General features: G+C 34.8%; 1 protein-coding gene across 2 annotated transcripts in view; it reads left to right on the top strand.

Annotated features, from left to right (window-relative positions):
• Zdhhc13 (zDHHC palmitoyltransferase 13) overlaps positions 1 to 20,612 on the top strand; it is a 47,067-nt gene that overhangs the window by 24,148 nt on the left and 2,307 nt on the right. The window contains exons 9-16 of one of the 2 annotated variants that reach the window (XM_078046357.1): positions 3,281 to 3,414; positions 5,448 to 5,552; positions 10,136 to 10,256; positions 11,126 to 11,188; positions 11,857 to 11,950; positions 13,549 to 13,632; positions 17,705 to 17,862; positions 19,967 to 20,064. In XM_078046357.1, coding sequence (XP_077902483.1) covers positions 3,281 to 3,414; positions 5,448 to 5,552; positions 10,136 to 10,256; positions 11,126 to 11,188; positions 11,857 to 11,950; positions 13,549 to 13,632; positions 17,705 to 17,862; positions 19,967 to 20,064 — 857 coding nt within the window. The remainder of the gene's footprint in view (positions 1 to 3,280; positions 3,415 to 5,447; positions 5,553 to 10,135; positions 10,257 to 11,125; positions 11,189 to 11,856; positions 11,951 to 13,548; positions 13,633 to 17,704; positions 17,863 to 19,966; positions 20,065 to 20,612) is intronic. The other variant, XR_013437713.1, reaches the window with a different exon arrangement.

The following is a 20,612-nucleotide window of genomic DNA, read 5'->3' as shown; positions in this document are numbered from 1 at the left end:
GTGACCCTGGAACTTTAAAAAAAATACTGTTAGAAAAAAACATAGAGGAAACACTTCAAGTTATAGGCAACAACTTCCTGAAAAGGATTCCAAAAGCTCAGGAAATAATAGTCCAAGCCAGGTACGGTGATGCATGCATGTAATCCTAGTGACTGGAGTCTGCTTTAGCAATTTAGCAAGGCCCTAAGCAACTTAGCAAGATCCTGACTAAAAAATAAAATAAAGAAAGGGCTGAGAATCTGGCTCAGTGGTTAAGTGCCCCTGGGTTCAATCCCTGGTACCAAAAATTTAAAAATAAATGTTTTTAAAAGGAAATAATGGTAAGAAACAACTACAGAATGGGAGAAAAGCTTTGTCAGCTACTCTTCCAACAGTGGGTTAATATATAAAGAACTCAAAAAAACTTAACAGCAGAAAAAAAAAAATAAAAACAGAACCCAGAACACAATCAGTAAATGGGCAAATGAACTGTACAAATACTTCTAAAAAGAAGTACAAATTATATGAAAAAATCGTTCAACAGCTTTAGCCAACAGAGAAATGTAAATCCAAACTACACTGAGATTCTATCTCACCCCAATCAGAATGGCTACCATCAAGAATACAGAAAACACACGGAACTGGGATTGTGGCTCAGTGGTAGAGTGCTTGCTTACCATGCATGAGGCACTGGATTCAATCCTCAGCACCACATAAATGTGAAATAAAGATATTGTGTCCACCTAAAAATAATAAATATTTTTTAAAAAAGAATATAGCAAACAGTGCTGGCAAGAATGCAGAGGAAAAATGAACCTTATACATTATTGGTGGGAATGTAAATCACTATAACCACTATGGAAACCAGTAAGTTCCTAAAAAAACTAAAAATAGAACTACCATATGATCCAGCTATATCACTCCGTAGTATATACCTGAAGTAATTGAAGTCAGCATACCATAGAGCTAACCTGTGTACCCACTTTTACCTTGGTCACATTTACAGTAGGCAAGTTATAGAATCATCCTAGATGCCCATCAATGGATAAATAGTTAAGAAGAAGTGACGTATACAGACAGACACACACATACACACACAATACAGTATTATTCAGCCATAAATAATGAAATCATGTCATTTGTAAGAAAATGGATACAGAGATTATTATGTTAAAGTAAAATAAGTAAAGTAAAATAAGCCAGACTCAAAAAGACGTACATCTTGTTTTCTCCCATACATGGAATCTAGACACAGACAAATAAAAGTGAAAAAATATGACCTGAAAGCAGGAGAGAGAGAGACTATTAGAAAAGAAGAAGTGGGCCAGGGGAGGGGGAGGAGAGGATAAGGAAGGGTTTAGTAAGGGAGAATATGACCAAACTATGTCATATGCACAATGAAGCCCATTATTCTTTTTAATGAAAATGCACTAATTTAAACTGAATTCCAATCTGGGTGCTGTGATACATGCCTGTAACTCCAGCAACTTGGGTGGCTTAGGCAGAAGGATTACCAAGTTCAAGGCCAGCTGTAGCAACTTAGTGAACTTGGCAAGACCCTATCTCCAAATAAAAACTAAAAAAGGCTATGGATGTGGCTCAGTGGTAGAGTGTCTCCAGGTTCAATCCTCAATTTCAAACAAACAAACTGAACTCCTGATCTCTTCCTGATTCATGACTAAGCCTTCTGCATCTCAGTCGCAACTCTATAGTTTTCCAATCATGTCTTAGTTTGTGCTCTCATACCACATACCCACTCCATTAGAAAGATGTGTCTAATTCTTCCTTCAGTCTATATCCAGAATCTGATTCCTTCTTACCACTTCAGTAATGCCATGTTAGTATAACAGATGACTGTTGTAAAGTTTAAGATCTTATCATTCATCTACTCATATAACTATGATGTCTTCCCGTTTCACCCAGAGTAAAAAGAAAGTCATTTAATGGCTTCCAAGACTTGGGGATATAGCTTTTTATGTACTATAAAGTTAATAGATTTGTCTTCCCAGCTAGAGTTGAAGCTTTATAAGAGGAAAAACCTTAAATCCTTTTGGTTGTCTCAAATGCCTCAAACAGACCCTTACATTCAAATATTTATTAAATCAATGAATTATGTGACTCTTGAGCATTATATCTGAGATTTAGAATTGTAAAATCTTTACTTCTTATTTCTGTTCTGCTTGTAAATTCTGAATTTAACTGTTTTAAAAAATCTAAACTTGCTTACTTTATGTCACCAAACAAATTGGGATTGTTTTAAAGATTTGATGTCATTTGAAATTACCGATCCCTGGGTATGGCTTAGAGAAGTCAGAATAAAGAAGATAAGACAAAATACACTTTTCCTCTTTGCTGTTGCAAAAGCCATGCTTGCTTTCAAGATCTTCGTTAAGGGACTGCTTTGCACAAATGTGGAGCCTAACCTCAGTGCAGACAGTCAAACTGTTGTATAATGGAAGTTTCATTCTTTTGACTTTATCAAAATTAGCCTTAATCATTAGCATCCTAAAGATATATTTCAGTCTTTGATCTCCATATGCCCTTTGGCACTAAGAATCACTCCCTTGAAATTTTCTTTGCTATCTTTCAGCAAAGAAAAAAAATTTTTTTTCATTGGAAAAAAAAAAGGAAAAAAAATTTCTTTTCAGACTGTCTTTCTGGTCAGACTTTCTTGGTAACCTTTAGGATCTTAGCTTTGTTCCTTGCCTTCACTGTTTGTGTTGACCAAGATACTGCCCCTTTCTACCTTTCTTTGGTATGTTGTGCATTCATGGCTTTACAATCCATATACTTGCTTTTTTAACTGTCTCCTGGATATATCCAGGTATTTTTAAATTTCACATGTCCAAAACTGAGCTCAACTTTTTTGCAGACTTGTTTCTTCTAACCTTCTTGATTAGGGGATGGCACCACCTGGTGCCCAATTTGAAGCTCTTCTGTTCCCCTTATTTAGTCTTTATGCTTCCTAATAAAGAATGTGATTTGGAAGAAGTTATTTTTTAAAATATCAGCTTGTTACTACTTATGTAAAAAAACACAATTTATTGGAGGAAAGGGCAACACGTTAAAGCTACATTGAATGAAATGTAAGGCTTTTTAAAAGAATATTTCCAGCATATATATATAAACTGCTCAAATTTCAAGTTTATCAGTTAGCCAATTTTTAAGAAAAACTGTTAGTTCTGCTGTTGTATTGATTGTTATTATACACTTAGGATATAGCTCTTATACTGAACTAATTAAAATGACATTACAGGAGACAAAAATGCATAATGCTCTAAAATTCTTAATCTCTTAATAGATTTTCTTGCTGCTGATGCTTTCTGTGAGTACCATGTGGGCTGTTGGATACATATTGGATTTCAATTCAGATTCTTGGCTTTTAAAAGGATGTCTTCTGGTAACACTATTCTTTCTGACATCTTTGTTTCCAAGGTGTGTATATTAGTCTTTGCAAGGCTGGTTATTGCCTTTGCAATGTAATTGCTTATTTCTGTTGTGGATTAGCTGGAATCCCAGATTTATACTGAGCTATAACTATTACATATCTACATAACAACATTCTTGGGGTGGTGGGAGGAAAAGACTTTGGTGACATATTTTCTGGCTGAAAGCAAATGGCTCAACACAGTAATTTGTTTGTATTGACAATCATTGTAAAATAAATATCCTGGGGAATTGCTTGAGTTGTTAGTTTTAGTAAAAAATGGAGAGATTTTGGTAACTATTTTTTATCTAGAAGTATTTTTGCCCATTTTTCAGAATTTTTAGGGGATGGTGGTTTTCCTTTTTAAAATCTAAATTCATTGTAAGCTTCAAAACATCACCTTCTTATCAAGGCCATCCCTGATTAATTCTGCTGGATTACCTGTTTTACTTTCTTCGTATTTAATCACTTTCCTATAATATAAGGTCCATAAAAGCAAAAAGCTTGTCTTCACTATTGAACATTTTCATTCAGTGAATAAAAGAAAGATGTAATCACGATGATCCATAGAAAATAATCTAAAAGGAAATAAGCGGTGTTAGCTCTCTTCAGGGCATGATTATAAGTATTCCTGAATTCTTTTGCTTGCTAGCATATTCTGGAATAAGCATGCACTGCTTTTGTCTTAAAAGAAAACAGAATATTAGAGGAATCTTATTACTTGGTCACCCAAGAACAAGATAGTTGGCTGGAAATGAATTTAAATTTAAATGTGACATGAAAGCTCAAATGCTTAGTCTGCTGTTCAGAAAACTTGTAACTTCCTTTTCCACTAATTGATTTGACTTGATCTCTAAGTTAATTTTAGGCCAAATCATCAAGGTTCACAGTCTTTTTTTTTTTTTTTCAAAGAGAATTTAAGGGCCGGGAATATCTACTCACCCAGAATTGGAGCCTTTGTGATCTTGGTGGCTATTTGTTTTAGCTGAAATCTCACGAATAAAAAATTTTATGTGAAAACTTGTTTTGGGTGACTGCGAGTTAAGGGCTTTCATGTGCTATTCTTGGTATATGTATGTAATTCAAATTTAAGTCATATTTATATAGCAATTTTATCTTTACTGCCTTATTTTTCTCATCCTCATCAGTAGAGTTCCAATTTTATGGAAATAAGTAGCTGCAAACTTTTATTATTATTGGATTCCAGGAGCAGTGGCCTATTCATCCATGTTGCTATGTGATACATGTCAGAAATAGACAGGTAGAAGTAGCAGCCTTTTACAAATTAGGTAATTTACTACCTAATTAAATCAAATGTGATGTTTGCCACACATAGGCCATATCATGGAGTTTGTGTGGATTCCATTTGTCTTCTTCTGGCAGAATATTGGGTGCCTGAAGTTGGGCTCTTTAGGTCTTCTCAAATATAATTTTATCCTAATTAAGGTTATGGACCTGATGACTTTTTTAACCCTTTATATCCACCAACAACTACTGTTTATTTCTAGTAAAATTTTAATATATATCCAGTTAAACTCTATTCATGCATAAAAAGACTATATTGAGTATTTGGTGAAAGACAGATTTTTTCTTTTGAAACTGCAATGTTAAACATTTTGAGTTGATTATATGTGGACTTCAAGTTGCTTGTTGCCTGAAATTTTTAATGTTATGATTGTTAGTATCATTTTTAACCTTTGTATCTTCTCATATAGTGACTGTTTCTTGAGGTGGTTACAGAATGAAAATGCTTAAGGTTGTGAATGAAAGGATGTATAAATTAGAAGAACTAGAATATATACTTTTTCAGGATCATTATATTTCAGTTTTCTCACAATGAAATGGGGTGATGGTAGTGTATAACTCTGTGAGCACATGGAAAGTGCCAGATGACACTAGTAAACACTCAGAAAGTAAAGGGTATTGCTGTTGCTGCTGTTATTACTACTATCATTATTTGAAGGGTTTAGGACTAAAATTGACATGAATAATACTAATACTTGATTTCACTAATACCTTATCTTTGTCCTTTTTCTTTTAGGTTCTTGGTTGGGTATAAGAACCTTGTATACGTACCAGCAGTTTTTCTGCTAAGTTCCATTTTCTGGACATTTATGACTTGGTTCGTCTTATTCTTTCCTGATATCCTTCAAGCTTAAATTTAAATACATATTTAATTTTACCTTTCAAAAAGAATGCCTATTGTTATAAACTTAGATATTGGGAAATATTTAGGGAATGTAGCTAACATTTGCATTCATTTATTGATTCTGCTTGAATGTTTAATATTAAGAATGTCCTTGATTCTGAAAGTTATCTCAACATACTATGAAAATAATAGGTTTCCCATATTAATTACATATAGGAGGGGAGCAGTAGAGTGAATTATTGTTTTACTTGATCCTATAATAGTAAATTGGATTGTTTTTAGAGTTCTTCAAGGTCACATGGTTCTTTGAATTTAGTCAGCAGTAACAGTTGATGATTTAATCTTCAGGGTACCAAGATGACCTATATGAGAGGGATATTTAGGAAAATGTGGCTTTTAATGGTAAGCATCAGTTCTAGCTATTGTCTAAGGCATTGATTCTTAGTTCACAGAAAAAATGATATTTTTGCCTCCAAAATTAATGTAAAATGAACTTTGAAAAAAAATGCCTAATGTGTAATTCACCTTGTTTTACTTTATCCTGTGTTGTTATTGTTGTTGTTTAATTCTGGTCATAGCCCACTTAATTCTTTCATGACCTACTGATAAATGGATAGCCTGCAGTTTTAAAAGGGGAAAAAGAAATACTCAATGTGGGTTTATAACTTGAGAATCAGGGCCCGGGTCTAAGTCCAGCTTAAGGGTAAGTAGTCCTTTTAGATTGGTCAGGTCCAGTCATGTAGCAGTGCAGAGAGTGGCTACTTCTTGGTGTTAGAGCTGTTTATAATACCAATTAGATAAGGCACATTTTTCATCTTCCCACCTCTTTCTAGACTTCTTTTTCCTCTCCTAAGGACACTGCTTGAGAATCCATTATAACCTTGTTCTTCTTATAGGATAAGGAAAAAAGGAATGTAGTGGCTAGAGATAATACCTTTTAGCATATTCCTTTAATTTATATTTTTCCCAGGTATAAATATGAAATGAGATAGGCATATGAGTTTTCAGAGTGCATGCATCTACCTCTATTGCAGCATGTTTTTGCTTTAATGCTACTTTTATTTCTGAGCACTATCTAATGTTTTTCATTTCTTTAATCTAAATGAATGGCACAGCATACCATGGAAATGATTAGGCTTTTTTCAAAAGATTTAATTACGCCTACCCTTTGTCTCATAATTATTGATTTGGTAGCACCTTTGTAAGCACTGACCTTTTTGCCAGCACTTAATGAAAGCTTGGAAGATACAAGATTAAAAATTACTTAATAAGCAACTAGGAGTACATTTATAAACAACATGTACATTTAATAACAGCACAGTTTAAACCAACAGCACTCGCAGAAGACCCAAAGCTCATAAATCCTTGGGTAATGGACCTGATACTGAGAAGGGATGACTGATATTTTGTTTACCAATCAGTGTAGCAATGTAATAAGCCATTTTTAAAATTATGGCATTTTTTGATGAATTTTAATAATTTGAGCAACTTAGAATATTTCAAAATTTTCACAGATTATTTTTAATTCAATTTTACTGAATCAGACATTAAAAATGTAACAACTATAGTTCAAAACCTTAGTTACAGAAGTTAATATTTAGTTGAATGTAACTAGAAACTTATTTGTGAAGGAGCTATTATTACCTTAGAAGAACTGATTACCATAGTTGGAAGAATGTTAAGATGTTGGAATTGACAGGATGGAATGTTTTACTTACTTGTACAACATAAAACTATTTGATCCAGGTACTACTTGAAGTTGCTAGTGTTGAGAGCATGAGAATACTTCACTATGAGAACAGTGTTTTTCAAGCTAAATGTTAAAAGTGATTGGAACTGCCCTGTGGATGAAATGAGGTGTTGTCCTATATAGACCTATCCTAAGTATTTTGACTAATCTTGGCTCAGGTTGCCACAACAACTGAATGGGGGCTTCTGCTCCCATAGCCTCTGGTCTGCATTGGGAAGACAGTCTGGGACACTGAGGAAAACATAAAGTCTTTGAAATCAAACAGAATGATTCTAGATTTAACTTGTTTTTCTCACTAGTTATATACATCTGACTAGTTCATTTTACCCCATTTTTTTTTTTTCTGTAAATTGGGGACAGTGGTACCAAGCTTATGGGGTGGCTTCAAGGATCACTATGCTAAAAGATTCCCATTTAGTAATTGGCATTGTATAAATATACTTAATATTTTATTATTAATTACTGTTAGGAAGAAAATCTGTGGAAGGCTGAAACTAATTTTAAGAACAATTCTAGTTTTGCTCCTCAGATTATCAGTTTCTTTTGATGTCTGTTATATGTCAGAGAAGTAATGCATTTTTTTTGTCTTCTGTGAGGGAGTTTGAATGAAACAGACAGGAACCTTACTGACAAGTTTGGAGTTACAGCTAAGACTTGGGAAAGAAATGGTATACCACTGAATATATGTGATACTGGTTATAACTGAGTTAAGTTTAAGAGAACTCAACACATGTAAAGTCCTGTATGATCACTGCCTCCCAGTTTCACATGGAAATATATTATTTGAAGCTAATGTGTACTGTATGGAATGGGCACTCAATAAAAAGGATCATTGAACAAAGGAAGGAATAAGTCTATGTAGGGTAGATCTAAAAAATCCAATGAATGGAAACCGATTGGTCAAGTTATAGAAGGGCAAATTTTAGTTCTATATTGAGAGATTTTTTTAACTGCAAGAGATGCCAGTTTATAGGAGAGGCTGAGGCATCTATAAATAATTATAGTCCAAGTGCCATAGAAAAAGTTCTCCTAGGTTTCAAGATGGGAGAGAATCCTTCTTTCCATGGAAGTAGAAAAAACAAAGGGAAGGAAATGGTATATTAAGTATCAAAGGCAGTTAGGACTTGGACATCCTAAAATTGTGGCTGCAGAAGTCAGTGAGAGGAAGCAGAAAATGTTTGTGAACATAAAGCAAGGAATGTGTTTGCCTTTTATGTTTGGAGAAAGGGGATCCACTGATTTTTCTGTGATTTGTAAGTTAATTCAGAATAGGAGCTTCAAATTCAATCAGTTCACTATGCATGATCACCACATGATTCAACTGAATGAATTTTTGAGAATATGTTGTGTGTGTTGATCAGAACTTTGAAAAAAATTAGATGCAATTTTTTAATTTTAATTGTTGATGGACACTATATTTTTTATTTATTTATTTTTATGTGGTGCTGAGGATCAAACCCAGTGCCTCACACATGTGAGGCAAGCGCTCTGCCACTGAGCCACAACCCCAGCGCTAGATGCAATTTTTTAACAAAAGATCATGACCAGTGTATCCTTTAATAGTGTCCATCTTAATTCATTCTAACTAAACTTTGTTAAAAATTCATCTTATTATGACTTCTCTGGCTCCTCTTTCTTAAAACTATACCCACCTGCAAATAAACTGTATCAAACTAAGCCACCAAGATTTGTTCCTGCCTATCTGAACCAGATGTGGTTGTGCTGGTCATTGAGGGTTAGAGCAGTGCTTCTCAAACTTCAATGTGTGGTTGAAGCCCCAGAGATTGAGTCTGGTTCTATAGGTTTGGGGTAAGGCCTGAAGTTCTGCTTTTCCAAGAAGCTGTTGTTGCAGGTCTTTGGACCTCATTTTGAATACCAAGAGTTTATTTTACGGCTTTTCCACTCTTAAGTATGGCATAAGAAAGCTTGGCAATATCTTGTAAGGTAGATGTAGTTACTGTCTATAATATTTTAAATTGGATGAGGACACTGGATTTGCTAGAGGATTATTGAGTTATTACTGTACATTTATTTGTCTTTCTTTGGAGTAAAATTTGACTTTTTATATAAAGAAATTTTACAACCTTAATATATTTCAAAGAGGAACGTGGTCATTCTTGAAATACTTTTTTTCTTAATTTGTCAATAATATCAGTCTTTCCCAAATAGTATGTGATTTGTAATTATTTTGCAAGGAGAGCAATTTATTTAATTAACTCAGATTAAAACAATTACAAGAATCAGTTACTAAATTCTCCAGTAGGAAATTTTTGTAAGCATTTGTCTACCCTATAGGGCAATATTATAGTTGGAATCCCTGAACCAAGCTGCATTGTTGCCTTAAATGCTTTTTTTAAAATGATCAGAGAATTTTATATATATATATACACTCTCAGGAAAGCCATAGTTACACCATTAGATGTTAATTTATTTGGGTCTAAATGTTTTTTAATCTTCAGGGTGTTCATAAATGATATATAAGTATCAATTAATATAAGTATCAACTAATAATGGAGCATTAACTATTAGCCAACTAGGAGCAAATTCCTATTGGATTGGAACCTAAGATTGAGCCATGTTTGGGAATAACACTGTATATACATAGAGAAGTAAGATGCAGTGCAGAGAAGAGAGGTTCCTAGGTACAAAAGATAAACTTTGCTTACATCATAATTAGGCTTTTGTGTGTGTGTGTGTGGTGCTGCGGATTGAACCCAGGGCTTTGTGCATGCAAGGAAAGCATTCTACCAACTGAGCTATATCCCTAGCCCCATAACTATGCTGTTCTTAATGGAAGTTTCATATATTCCTTAACTTTGCTTTAACATATAGCAGGTACTCCTTTCTATTTTGCTTTCATTTTCAGTGTAATAGCCTTTCTGTACTTTTATTATAAGACTTGGGCAACTGATCCAGGCTTCACTAAAGCTTCTGAAGAAGAAAGAAAAGCGGTGAGCTCTCTTTGTAATGTTTTGTGTTTTTGTTTTAAATCAGAGGACATGTAAACTTGAGTATTTCATAGTCATATTGGTTTTTGCCATGAGTGTGTCTTTAGAGCTTGCCATAGATAACACAAATGTAAGGTAATTAATTCAGCAAAGTGAGATATCTTCACAATTACACTTTTTTTCAACTATGTATATGAAAATTTTAGAAAATACTTTTATTTTCTGTGACAGTAATACCCCACCAAAACTTTTTTAGGTGTGATTTTTGTTAGCAGAAATGATTACCTACTTCCTTTTAATAATATTTAGGTAAGGGTCATTTAGCTTAAATTTCCTCACTTACTATATAAAGGCAAGGGCCAAGGGGATTCCTTCTCTATAATGACTGAGGAGATATCCCTTCTCTTCCTCACATATGAAGTTGTCACATGACATGGCATGTTTTCCATGTACTCCTGTTTGGAACAAAGTTAGGGAGAATGTTGTTCATTGTTACCTAAAGCTAAAGCACCTGAAAGACTCAGTCCTTGGTGCTTGTAACCATTGATTTTGATGTATACTGATTTTTGTTTCTTTTTTAATAGATGTGTATGTATGAATTTTTATTTTTCTTTAGCATGTTATAACTGGGAGAAGATGGTGAGGGAGATCGCAGAGGGTGCAATTTTGTACAATCTAATTTCTTGGCTACTGGCTAAAAACATAGCCTTGAAAAGTCACTTTATTTCAAGCACAGAATGATTTGGTGGCTATATTTCAAATTGCTTTTCTAACTATTTCAGTTTGGAGTGAGTTGTAAGAATAGTACATAACCATGCATAATATTTTCTCCAATAAAAAGCAATCATAAGGTCAAACTTCATGTCTTGCAGAATATCATCACTCTTGCAGAAACTGGCTGTCTGGATTTCAGAACATTTTGTACATCATGTCTTGTGAGTCTTTTCTGTATAATTTTTTATTTTCTCTAGTAAAAGCAAATTCTTGGTAACATTATTCAAATAAGCATTTGTCATATCTTCATGGTATATTTACCTACCTTTGTTTTTACCCAGTTCAAATTTTGTATTAACTGCCAGAACAATTTTATGCCTTAAACATATGGAAGAATATTTATAATCCCATGAAAGTTGCCTCCGGTTGAATCTCTTTGTGAATTATCCACAGTGTGTTTTGTTTACTTTTCCTGTCAGAAAGTGTATATTAGAACCACCTTCAAGTCAGAGACTCATAATGACCTAGAAACTTCTTATATTGCAATTGAAGACTTACGACATAGAGGAGGAAGTAATTTCTCATGATTATGAGAAGAGCCAGAAAGGGAACTCAGCTTCCCTTTCTTTTAGTCCACTGCTTATTCTGTTATGTTGTACTTACTGCCTCAGTTCCCCTTAGCTAGAGTAAATAAGCTCTAGAATTCAAATCCATTTTAGTAGTGGCTTAATCAGAGTTGACATAACAGTAAATGTTAATAAGGCATTCTGAAGATCCTGTGCGAATTTAAAGATTATATATGCCTATCTCTTTACAACCTATTGCTTATGATTTGTTATCACTTTGAGACATTGTTTTTTGCTTAGGCCTTTCTTAATTATTCACTTAGATAAGGAAGCCATTAAGGTCACTCCATTGTCATGTGTGCAACTCTTGTGTGGCTCGATATGATCAACACTGCCTGTGGACTGGACGGTGCGTAGGTGAGAGATTTTATTTTTCGATTACTACTATGAAGTTAAACATGTTTAGTTGTGTATGTGATTCATTAAAAAAAAGGCTCCCATTTTTTAGCTCTTGTCTGTGAATCCTCTTTATGGTATGAAGTTTGGGGGAAATTTTTGAAGTTGATAATGATAATTATTGTCATTATACAGTATTTTGGAATTTAAAATATGGTATCCAATTTGATCATCAGAACACACGTGTGATTTCATATTATCATTTCTGTTTTGGAGCTGTAAAAGTATAAAAATATGAAATTATTTGCTTAAGGTCACTTTAGTACTATCCACCTTCTGCTGCAAATATCATGATGTTTTAATATGTTGAGACTTGTTTTATTCATATTCTCCATTTGTCTCCTTCGGTATTAGGTAAGACCAGGAATGGCAGAAATCTAGGGATTGCCTTCCACCCAGGAAATATTAATTTTCCTGACCTGCAGCTCTGAGTTTTCTCTGAGCCAACACAGTAAAGGCAGGAATTTATTGTGAGGAACTCTGATTGTATGTCTTCAGTACAGGATATATTTTTATAATCCTGATGAATAGAAGGCTGACTTTGACTTAGTTTAGTCAGGTTTCCTTGGTGCATTTTGACCATCTTTTCCTAAAGAAAGGTGGCTAGATTATTCTTAGAGTTCCAACCCTCATGGACTTCATCCCACCATAGAGATTAGATGATTGGCATTATGCCAGGCAGCATTTAATGGCAACTGAAAAACAATAGCAATGAGCTCATATATACTTATCACACTGCATTTAGAAGTTTTTTTCAAATGCATCATCCTGTTTATGTGTCATAGGCCTGAGAAGTAAAAGAGATATTGTTATCTGCATATTGTAAGTAAGAATGCTGGATCAAAGAAATTAAACAGCTTAACTTACAGTGACACAACTAATAATCAATAAATCTAGGTATCCTGATTCCAGTGGATAATGCTTTTTTTTTGAGCTTTGCTGCTTCAGGAGAAAATGGTACAATGACGTACCTGAAAAGCATTTATGTCATTACCTCTGAAATGCTCCCATCTCTATGATCAAGAAGGCAGGGATACAGCATATACATACATACACAGGCTGCCTGGCACCCCTCACACTTTCTTCTCCCTGCATTTATTAGTACACTGTGGGTTTCCCCTCTGTGCTATGGCTAATCTCCTGCAATATGTATGTATTGCTGCTCCTCAGATTTATTTTTTTCCATCCCCCTGATCAAATCAGTCTTTGATATTCAGAAAATATAATTATATAAACATGTTTCATGGAAGAAAGTAAAAAAAAAAAAAAGATAATATGATTTGCCCCCAAATCTGCCTACTTTCCTCCCTCAACAGAGTATAGGCCAGCCTAGAGCTGTTTTGGCTTAGTTAATTTTATTCAAACACATTATTTTCTTTTAGGTAAGTAGAGAATAAATATATAAGTTGACCATGACATATCAGACTATTTGGGTTTGATATAATAGTATTTAAAAAATAAAGCAACAACTTTATTTCTGTTAAATTTTGATAAAGTCTTTTGACTGGAAATTTAAAAGGTCTTATTTGGAAACTGAGTGTTTTACTTTTTTGATTTAGGTTTTGGCAACCATCACTATTACCTCTTCTTCTTATTTTTCCTTTCCGTGGTGTGTGACTGGATTATATATGGATCTTTCACCTGTAAGTATAACTTTTTCTTACAATGCACCCATACCAAAATGTACTTTTTCCTATAAATTCTCATATATCACAAGTGGTCGGATGATTGTACCTTAGCCATAATAAAATCGAAGTAGATGCCTCTAAGACCCTTTAACAGTGGTAAGCTAAAAGAAATGTTAGGTTAGTTCTCAGTACTTTGGAAGAGAACCTTCATATGTTTGAAAAGTGCTCAAAAATAGAAGTTCATGCAGTCAAGTTTAGAGGTTTGGGGGTGGTGGTCACAGTAAATTGAGGAACAGATCTTTGAAAGCACATGCCATGTAGTATCAAGTTGAAATTGAGAAATGGAAGTTCTCAAAAATGAACAATTGAAAGATTGGAAATACTAACTAGGAAGAAGACATTATTGCTTATTCTGCAGCTCTGAGAAAGGAAAATGGCTTTTAGTAGCAGTTTAATAAGGTATTCTAGGTGTATCATATGTGGAATAATAGCCAGCTGTTCTGAAGTGATTGATGAAGAACAGGGTTTAAATTGAAGCAAGAAGAATTTTGGTTAACTCTTAAGAATTGCAAGTGCCTTGTAATCCCAGCTATTCAGTTTAAAGTTTAAAGCAGTAGGATTGCAAGTTCAAAGCCAGCCTGAGCAACTCAAGAAGACCCTATCTAAATCTTGAAAAAAGGAGCACAGCTGGGAATGTAGCTCTGTGATAGAGGACTCATCTAGCATGTGCAGGAACCTGGATTCCATCTCTAGTACCACCAAAAAAACAAAATACATGACTGAACTTTTCACACATTGGAATAGGTTATCAAACTGGAAAAACCAATATAGTGCCAGTAATTTATTTTTATTTATTTGGACTTTACTGTTTGGTTTTTATTTATTCAAGGGCTTTGGGAAAACAGTCTCCATATCTAATCTGTGCCCATAAACCTTTCTTTTATGTTGTTATTGCTTGAGCTGAAATCTACCGAAAACTTTAGGAATGATTTTCCCTACATTGTTTTCTTTTTCCCTGAGCATGCCAAGCCATAGTACTCTTGTGGGCTTATGTTTTCTCTCCTTGTCCCCTGCCCTACACTTTCCTCAAAAGAGAATTTCTTTTATGCTTGCCCCCCAGCCTCCCAGTCCTCTTCCTTAGGATTATCTAGTATTGCAACTTTTCTTTAGTTTGGGGTTTCATGTTTAGAGATTGTTAGTATCTACGTGAAATGGATTTTTTTTTCCCCTGACATAGGCATGACAAGGCCTTCAATTACCTTGTCAGACCATTTCTCATTGACATCTTCAGTGTCTGATCTCCAGGGAATGCTTTGTAGCTAAATATAACTGTCACCTTCCCAAATAGGACTAATAGAAGTTTAAAATTCCTTCACTCAGAGCCAGACATGGTGGCACACGACTATAATTCAGGCTGCTTGAAAGGCTGAGACAGTAGGTTCACAATTTGATGCCAGCTTGGGCAATTTAGTGAGGCCCTATTTCAAAATAAAAAATTGGAAAGGCCCAGGGATGCACCTTAATGGTAGAGCACTTGCCTAGCTTGTGTGATGCCATGGGTTCATGCTCTAGTACAACTTCTTGTTCAAGGTTCCCAGTAACCCTGAACACTGAAATTTTAAAACCCTACTAGATTATGTCTTGTGACATAAGAAATAAAAGATTTCTTGTCGGTGCCTTATAGAGGGTTGCCCTTTTAAGGCTTGCCAATAAAGCATATTCTTGGAAAACCTTTCTAGGTTGGCCTGAAGACCAGTTTCTGTCTTGGACTTGATTCTAGGGGAGAGGAGCCAGATTTTACCACTCTTGTCTCTTCTCTCTTCCCTCTCCTCACTAAAAATAGTCGTGTATGTGTGTATGTGTGTGTGTGTATGTGTGTGTGTGTCCAGCATAAGACTATTGATAAGGAGAGAAGTGATTTTCTATCACATTCATTCTTTCCTTGGTGGTTTTTTTTTATTACATAAATTGAGTCTTCCCTCCTTTTTATCTTTTTTCTCTGGCTCTGAACTATTGTTTATATTATATTTTGTTGGTAATGAACAATCCCACCTTTTGCTGACTTAAAACTCTGTGTACTAACCAAGCATACTTGGTTACTTTATTGCATTCATATTCTGACAATATTTCTTTACATTGAATGAGGGAATTTTATCATTTATCATTATTTCACAAACAGGAAACATGAACCTATGTTCCATTCCTCTAATGAGGTGTCACTGTCATTCAGGCTCCTTTGTTTATCATTAATGCTCTTGCCAGTAGAGTTCTGCTATATACTCTCCTCCTATACACTTGTCATGTGATCCAGTAGCAGATACTTTTGCCTCTGCACACCTTGATCAATTCCATCTTTCTTGGAGGTCTATTTTCAGAGCGGACAGTAAGTGAATCAGAAAGTGTCAGCATCATAAAAATGACAGGGAAAAGGGTATTAGATCAATATCAGGAAGAACTATGTAACAGTCAGAGCTATCTAATGATGAAATGATAGACTTGAAATAATGTGAATTCCCTACTATTAACCAGTGACTGCCTGATAAGAATGTATTAGCACAAATTAAAGTGTTATATTGCATAAAATAATGTTGGTGGTCATTTGTATCTTGGACACTAAATCTTAAATCAGTGCTTCAGTGTGAGAACTTCAATATAAGATCATGTTGTATTATCAGAAAGTTCCCACAAGGGAGCAGTAGAAATCCATTAACTAAAAGAAAGTAGATAATCTTTCCCATCCTTTCTCCCTCTGCTGTTGGAAATTATTTATTGATTTATTCAATTATTTTTTTTTGTAGTATTAGGGACATAGGATGCATGGATGCATCTTTTCTTGCAGTCCTAATGTGTACTTCTAAACAGAGTATAACTTGCCTTAACCCTGATTTTCACTCTATAATGATTGCTCTTAGAAAGCTTTTGGCATATATTTATGAAAGATGGTTGAGAATCAAATGAGTGAGTCTCAAAAAACTGGGAGAAAAAAGATGTTAGGACTAAAACAGTTGACAGTAAAGTCATAGATTCATTTTCTTCCTGCCTCAGGAGTTCTTCTGTACGTATGGGGAAATGCTAGAAACTACTTACCAAATTTGTCAGAGGCCTTTATGAAACCTCAGGAGGCAAGCTTAGAGAATTCTCATTTTAGAAATAATTCACACTTTATGTGTAGTTATGGTGCCTGTAAAAGTCATAACCTTGAAGATCTATTTCCCTTGTTTCTGCCACTTCCTACCTGTATTGTTCCTTACTGCTGCTTTTTAGTTGCATAGATTAGGTTGTCAATAACATGAAGGCCCTAGTGAAATCCTCCTTTAATTGGCATATAGATGCCCTGGGGGAGAAACTGAGATGTGACCTCTGAATCATGCTCTGTGTCTTTTCCTGGATGTGTCTGTTTTGTGAAGTCACTTCACCTGGCCTTTCTTCCTCTGCAGAATGAGTTACAGTGCCATTGCCAAGGTGCACCCATACCCATTCCCCTGTATGCTATATGTGTTCTAATTTAATCTAGGCACTTATAGGACCTCTTGTGCTCACAGCAATCACTTGTTCATCTGAACCATAAGTAAGAGAAACCCATAACTTGGTGTAACATGCATAATAGAGGTAATTTTCCTGGACTAGTATTTTATTAAATATAATCATTCTCCATTGTCAAGTCCTTAAGCAGTTCTGGCCAGTGTGTTTTATGCCGAATAAGCTGATTTGAATGAAGGTTTTATGAACCACTTTCATACCTTCACTATCAACTACTAACATGGTGTTATCTAAACCTTCACCAACACCGAGGTACCATGTTCTCACCTTTGGTGGTTGAACTAGCATTTGAAAAGTAAACTCGTGAAGTTGAATTCCTAGGGTTTTGTCTATTTAATGCTAGAAATTGAACCCCATTCCTTGAAAACATGCTAAGCATGTGCTCTGCCCCTAAGCTATACCTCCAGCCCCTAAAGGTGAATTATGATCTCTGCCACCATGTTTTGCTTTCTTTGCTCCCTAAATAGAACATTAGTTTGTGTCTTTGAAAAATAGTCACTAGTTTCTTGCCATTTTTAATAATGAGTTCTTTTTTGTGAATTCATAGATTGGTCAAATCATTGTGCTACAACATTCAAGGAAGATGGCCTATGGACCTACCTCAATCAGATTGTGGCCTGTTCCCCTTGGGCTTTATATATCTTCGGGGTAGCAATTTTCCATTTCTCATGGTCAACATTTTTATTAATAAATCAACTCTTTCAGGTATTTATTTCTCATAAATCCTTTGAGTAAAATTTCTAGTAGCCTAAAGTGAAATAAAAATACTTGAATTTAAAATCAGCAAATTTAGATCTAAATCTGTTACTCCCTCTGTGGATCTAGGCATGTCATTTGACCTCTCTTGAATTTCAGTTTCCTTATCTGTATAATGAGGGTAATAATGTCTATCTACTTTCACAAGATGGTTTAAGGGTTAGATTAATAAATAATTTATTGGAGCTGGACCTAAGGGTAATCTAATTTTATCTCCTGATTTTACAAGTAGTAGAGGTTCAGAGAGATGAATCAAGTTGTTCAAGATCACTCAATGACTGGCAAAAATTAGAATGTAAACTTAGTTCTTCTGACCACCCTCATTCCAGGGCTCTTTCCATCATACAGTTAAACCATATGATGTGTGAAAAGATGACATAAACTCTACAGCATTGTACAAATGTGTGACGATTAATTTCCCTCAGTTTTTCAACCCTTGCCATATGTAGTGCTTAGGTGGATAAGAATGGGAAGAAATGGAAGATATACCACTGACCAACAGACGTGATAATTATATTTTCAGAGAAGGTCATGGCTATTAAAAAGTTCAAGCTCCAGGGCAGTAGTCATCTTCAGCTTTATATGATGTATCTATCCCTTCCCTGTCGCCTTCCTCTCCCATGAGCCTAACCTAATTATCATTGTTGCCATGACCTGCCCACATGGAATGGGCAGCAGTAATCAGTCCAAACCAATTACTGCAAGACCTCAGATAATTAGAACATTATTCAACAAAAGCAGAATGAATTCCCCTTTATGCAGAAGTAACCAATTCCAAAATAATAAAGATAATAGAAAGGAAAAAAAAGACAAGGGGAAAGGAGAGAGGAAGGAAGGAAGAAAAAATGCTAAGGAAGGAGTTCAAACTTATTAAACTGAGGTTTCTGAGTACTCACTCTATCCCTTTGATATTAACAGTTCAGGTAGTAAGAATGGGTGATTACTAATATTAATTACTGTCATTTATAATATTTATAATAATTATAATATTTATAATAATTATAATATTTATAATAATATTTATATATGCTTTACATTTTCCAAAGCACTTACCCATTTATGTCCTCATAAGCATTTGAGACCATGCCAAAATAGTTTATGTATTTTATGGACAAGAAAACTAACCCTAAGGTATATTGACTGCCTTGCTTACAGCCATGGTAAGAGATGGAATTAAAAGCAGAACGTAAGGATTCAGACATCAATTTTTATTTTCTTGCTTCTTTTCTCAACTCTTAGAACAAGTACTTGAGGTTATGATATTCTTAATTTTTAAAAGGAAGGCTTATATATTTGAATAAGAATTTTGAACAAACTTATCTTCTTAATGAGCCAAATAATCTAGTTCTTTGAAAATGTTCGTTTCCTGAGTGCACTGGTTAAACAGGATTTTGACTTGAGTCTCCAAACTGCTGGTTAGGAGCAGGGGCAGCTGTACCCTTGCTCTGAATCGTGTCAGTCCCAACTCTACCACTCTCTCAGTTGTATGGCCTTGGGTCAGTTATTATTATGATAAGGTCCATATTACAGATGAGAAAATTGCCATTGAGTTTTTTTGAGGATTAAACAACAGTTAAATAACCCTCTTAATGGTTTTTACTAATTTGGGAATTTTTGAGTCATCTTCATTCTTCAAATGTATAGGCTTTAATGTTTTTTATTAACTTTTTTCTTTGGCACCTTTTCAAAGAAGTTTCAAGAATAACACACAAATTGCAATAACTACATTGAAATTGACCTTTTATTGTTTTATTCACCCAAAAGTTGTATCCTGGATGTGTTGAAAATCTAAACATGGACATAAGCCATGCTTTGATTAATGAAGCAGTTACTTCATTACTCTGAGTCACTGCCCAGTGTTTTTTTGAAGATTAATAAAAATCAGACAATGAGAAAATGGTTTAGGACTGCTGAATCTTTGCCTTCATCATGATCTTGGTTAGAAGGTTAGAGAGGGAATGCTAAATATTTACCAGTGTCCTGTAATGTACTGCTAGGAGCAGTGGAGCCACAATGTGGTATTTTTCATGTATCTTCCAACCTTCTTTTTCAGATTGCTTTTCTGGGCCTGACCTCCCATGAGAGAATCAGCCTGCTAAAGCAGAGCAGGCATATGAAACAGACCTTGTCCCTTAGGAAGACACCTTACAAGTAAGTGAGTTCTCTTCTCACCATTTGAAGATTCCCTAGCCACTGATTTCTTAACTTAGTGCCACTACCCATGGCCACTCTGCTATTCTTTAACTTGAGCCCTTCTTTATTGGAAGCCTCAGTGACAAGGGGTAGGTGGTAAGGTCATAAGCCCTGAGGTGGCAAGGAATTTAATCTGCTGGACTTAGCACAAATAGTAAGTAACTTTGAAGTTTTGCCAAGTTGAGGAATCTCTCCAATCAAGCCACATGGTCACAAGGTTGTATGTTGCTGGCGAGGAATTGGTGTGAGATAATTAACCATGTGGCTGGCCCAGCCACAATGTTGTCTGTAGAAAGTATTAGGTTGTGTGCTTTGCCAGGAATTTTAACCTGACTTTCTATTACCAGTCTTTTTTTTTTTTTAGTCCTCTGTTTAATGATGTGCCCATCTGTGTTAGGGAGAAGCTGGTTTTTTGGGTTTGTTTTTTTTTTTTTTTTTTTTTCAGATTTGAGGTGTTTTCTTTAGAGAAGTGGTTGTATAAAACCTGTCCTCAATAGAAAATATGA

This window comes from Ictidomys tridecemlineatus, chromosome 4 (assembly GCF_052094955.1).
Source record: "Ictidomys tridecemlineatus isolate mIctTri1 chromosome 4, mIctTri1.hap1, whole genome shotgun sequence".
NCBI classification, from domain to species: domain Eukaryota; kingdom Metazoa; phylum Chordata; class Mammalia; order Rodentia; family Sciuridae; genus Ictidomys; species Ictidomys tridecemlineatus.
Note: the sequence above shows the minus strand (reverse complement) of the source record. Positions and strands in the feature narration are given on the sequence as shown.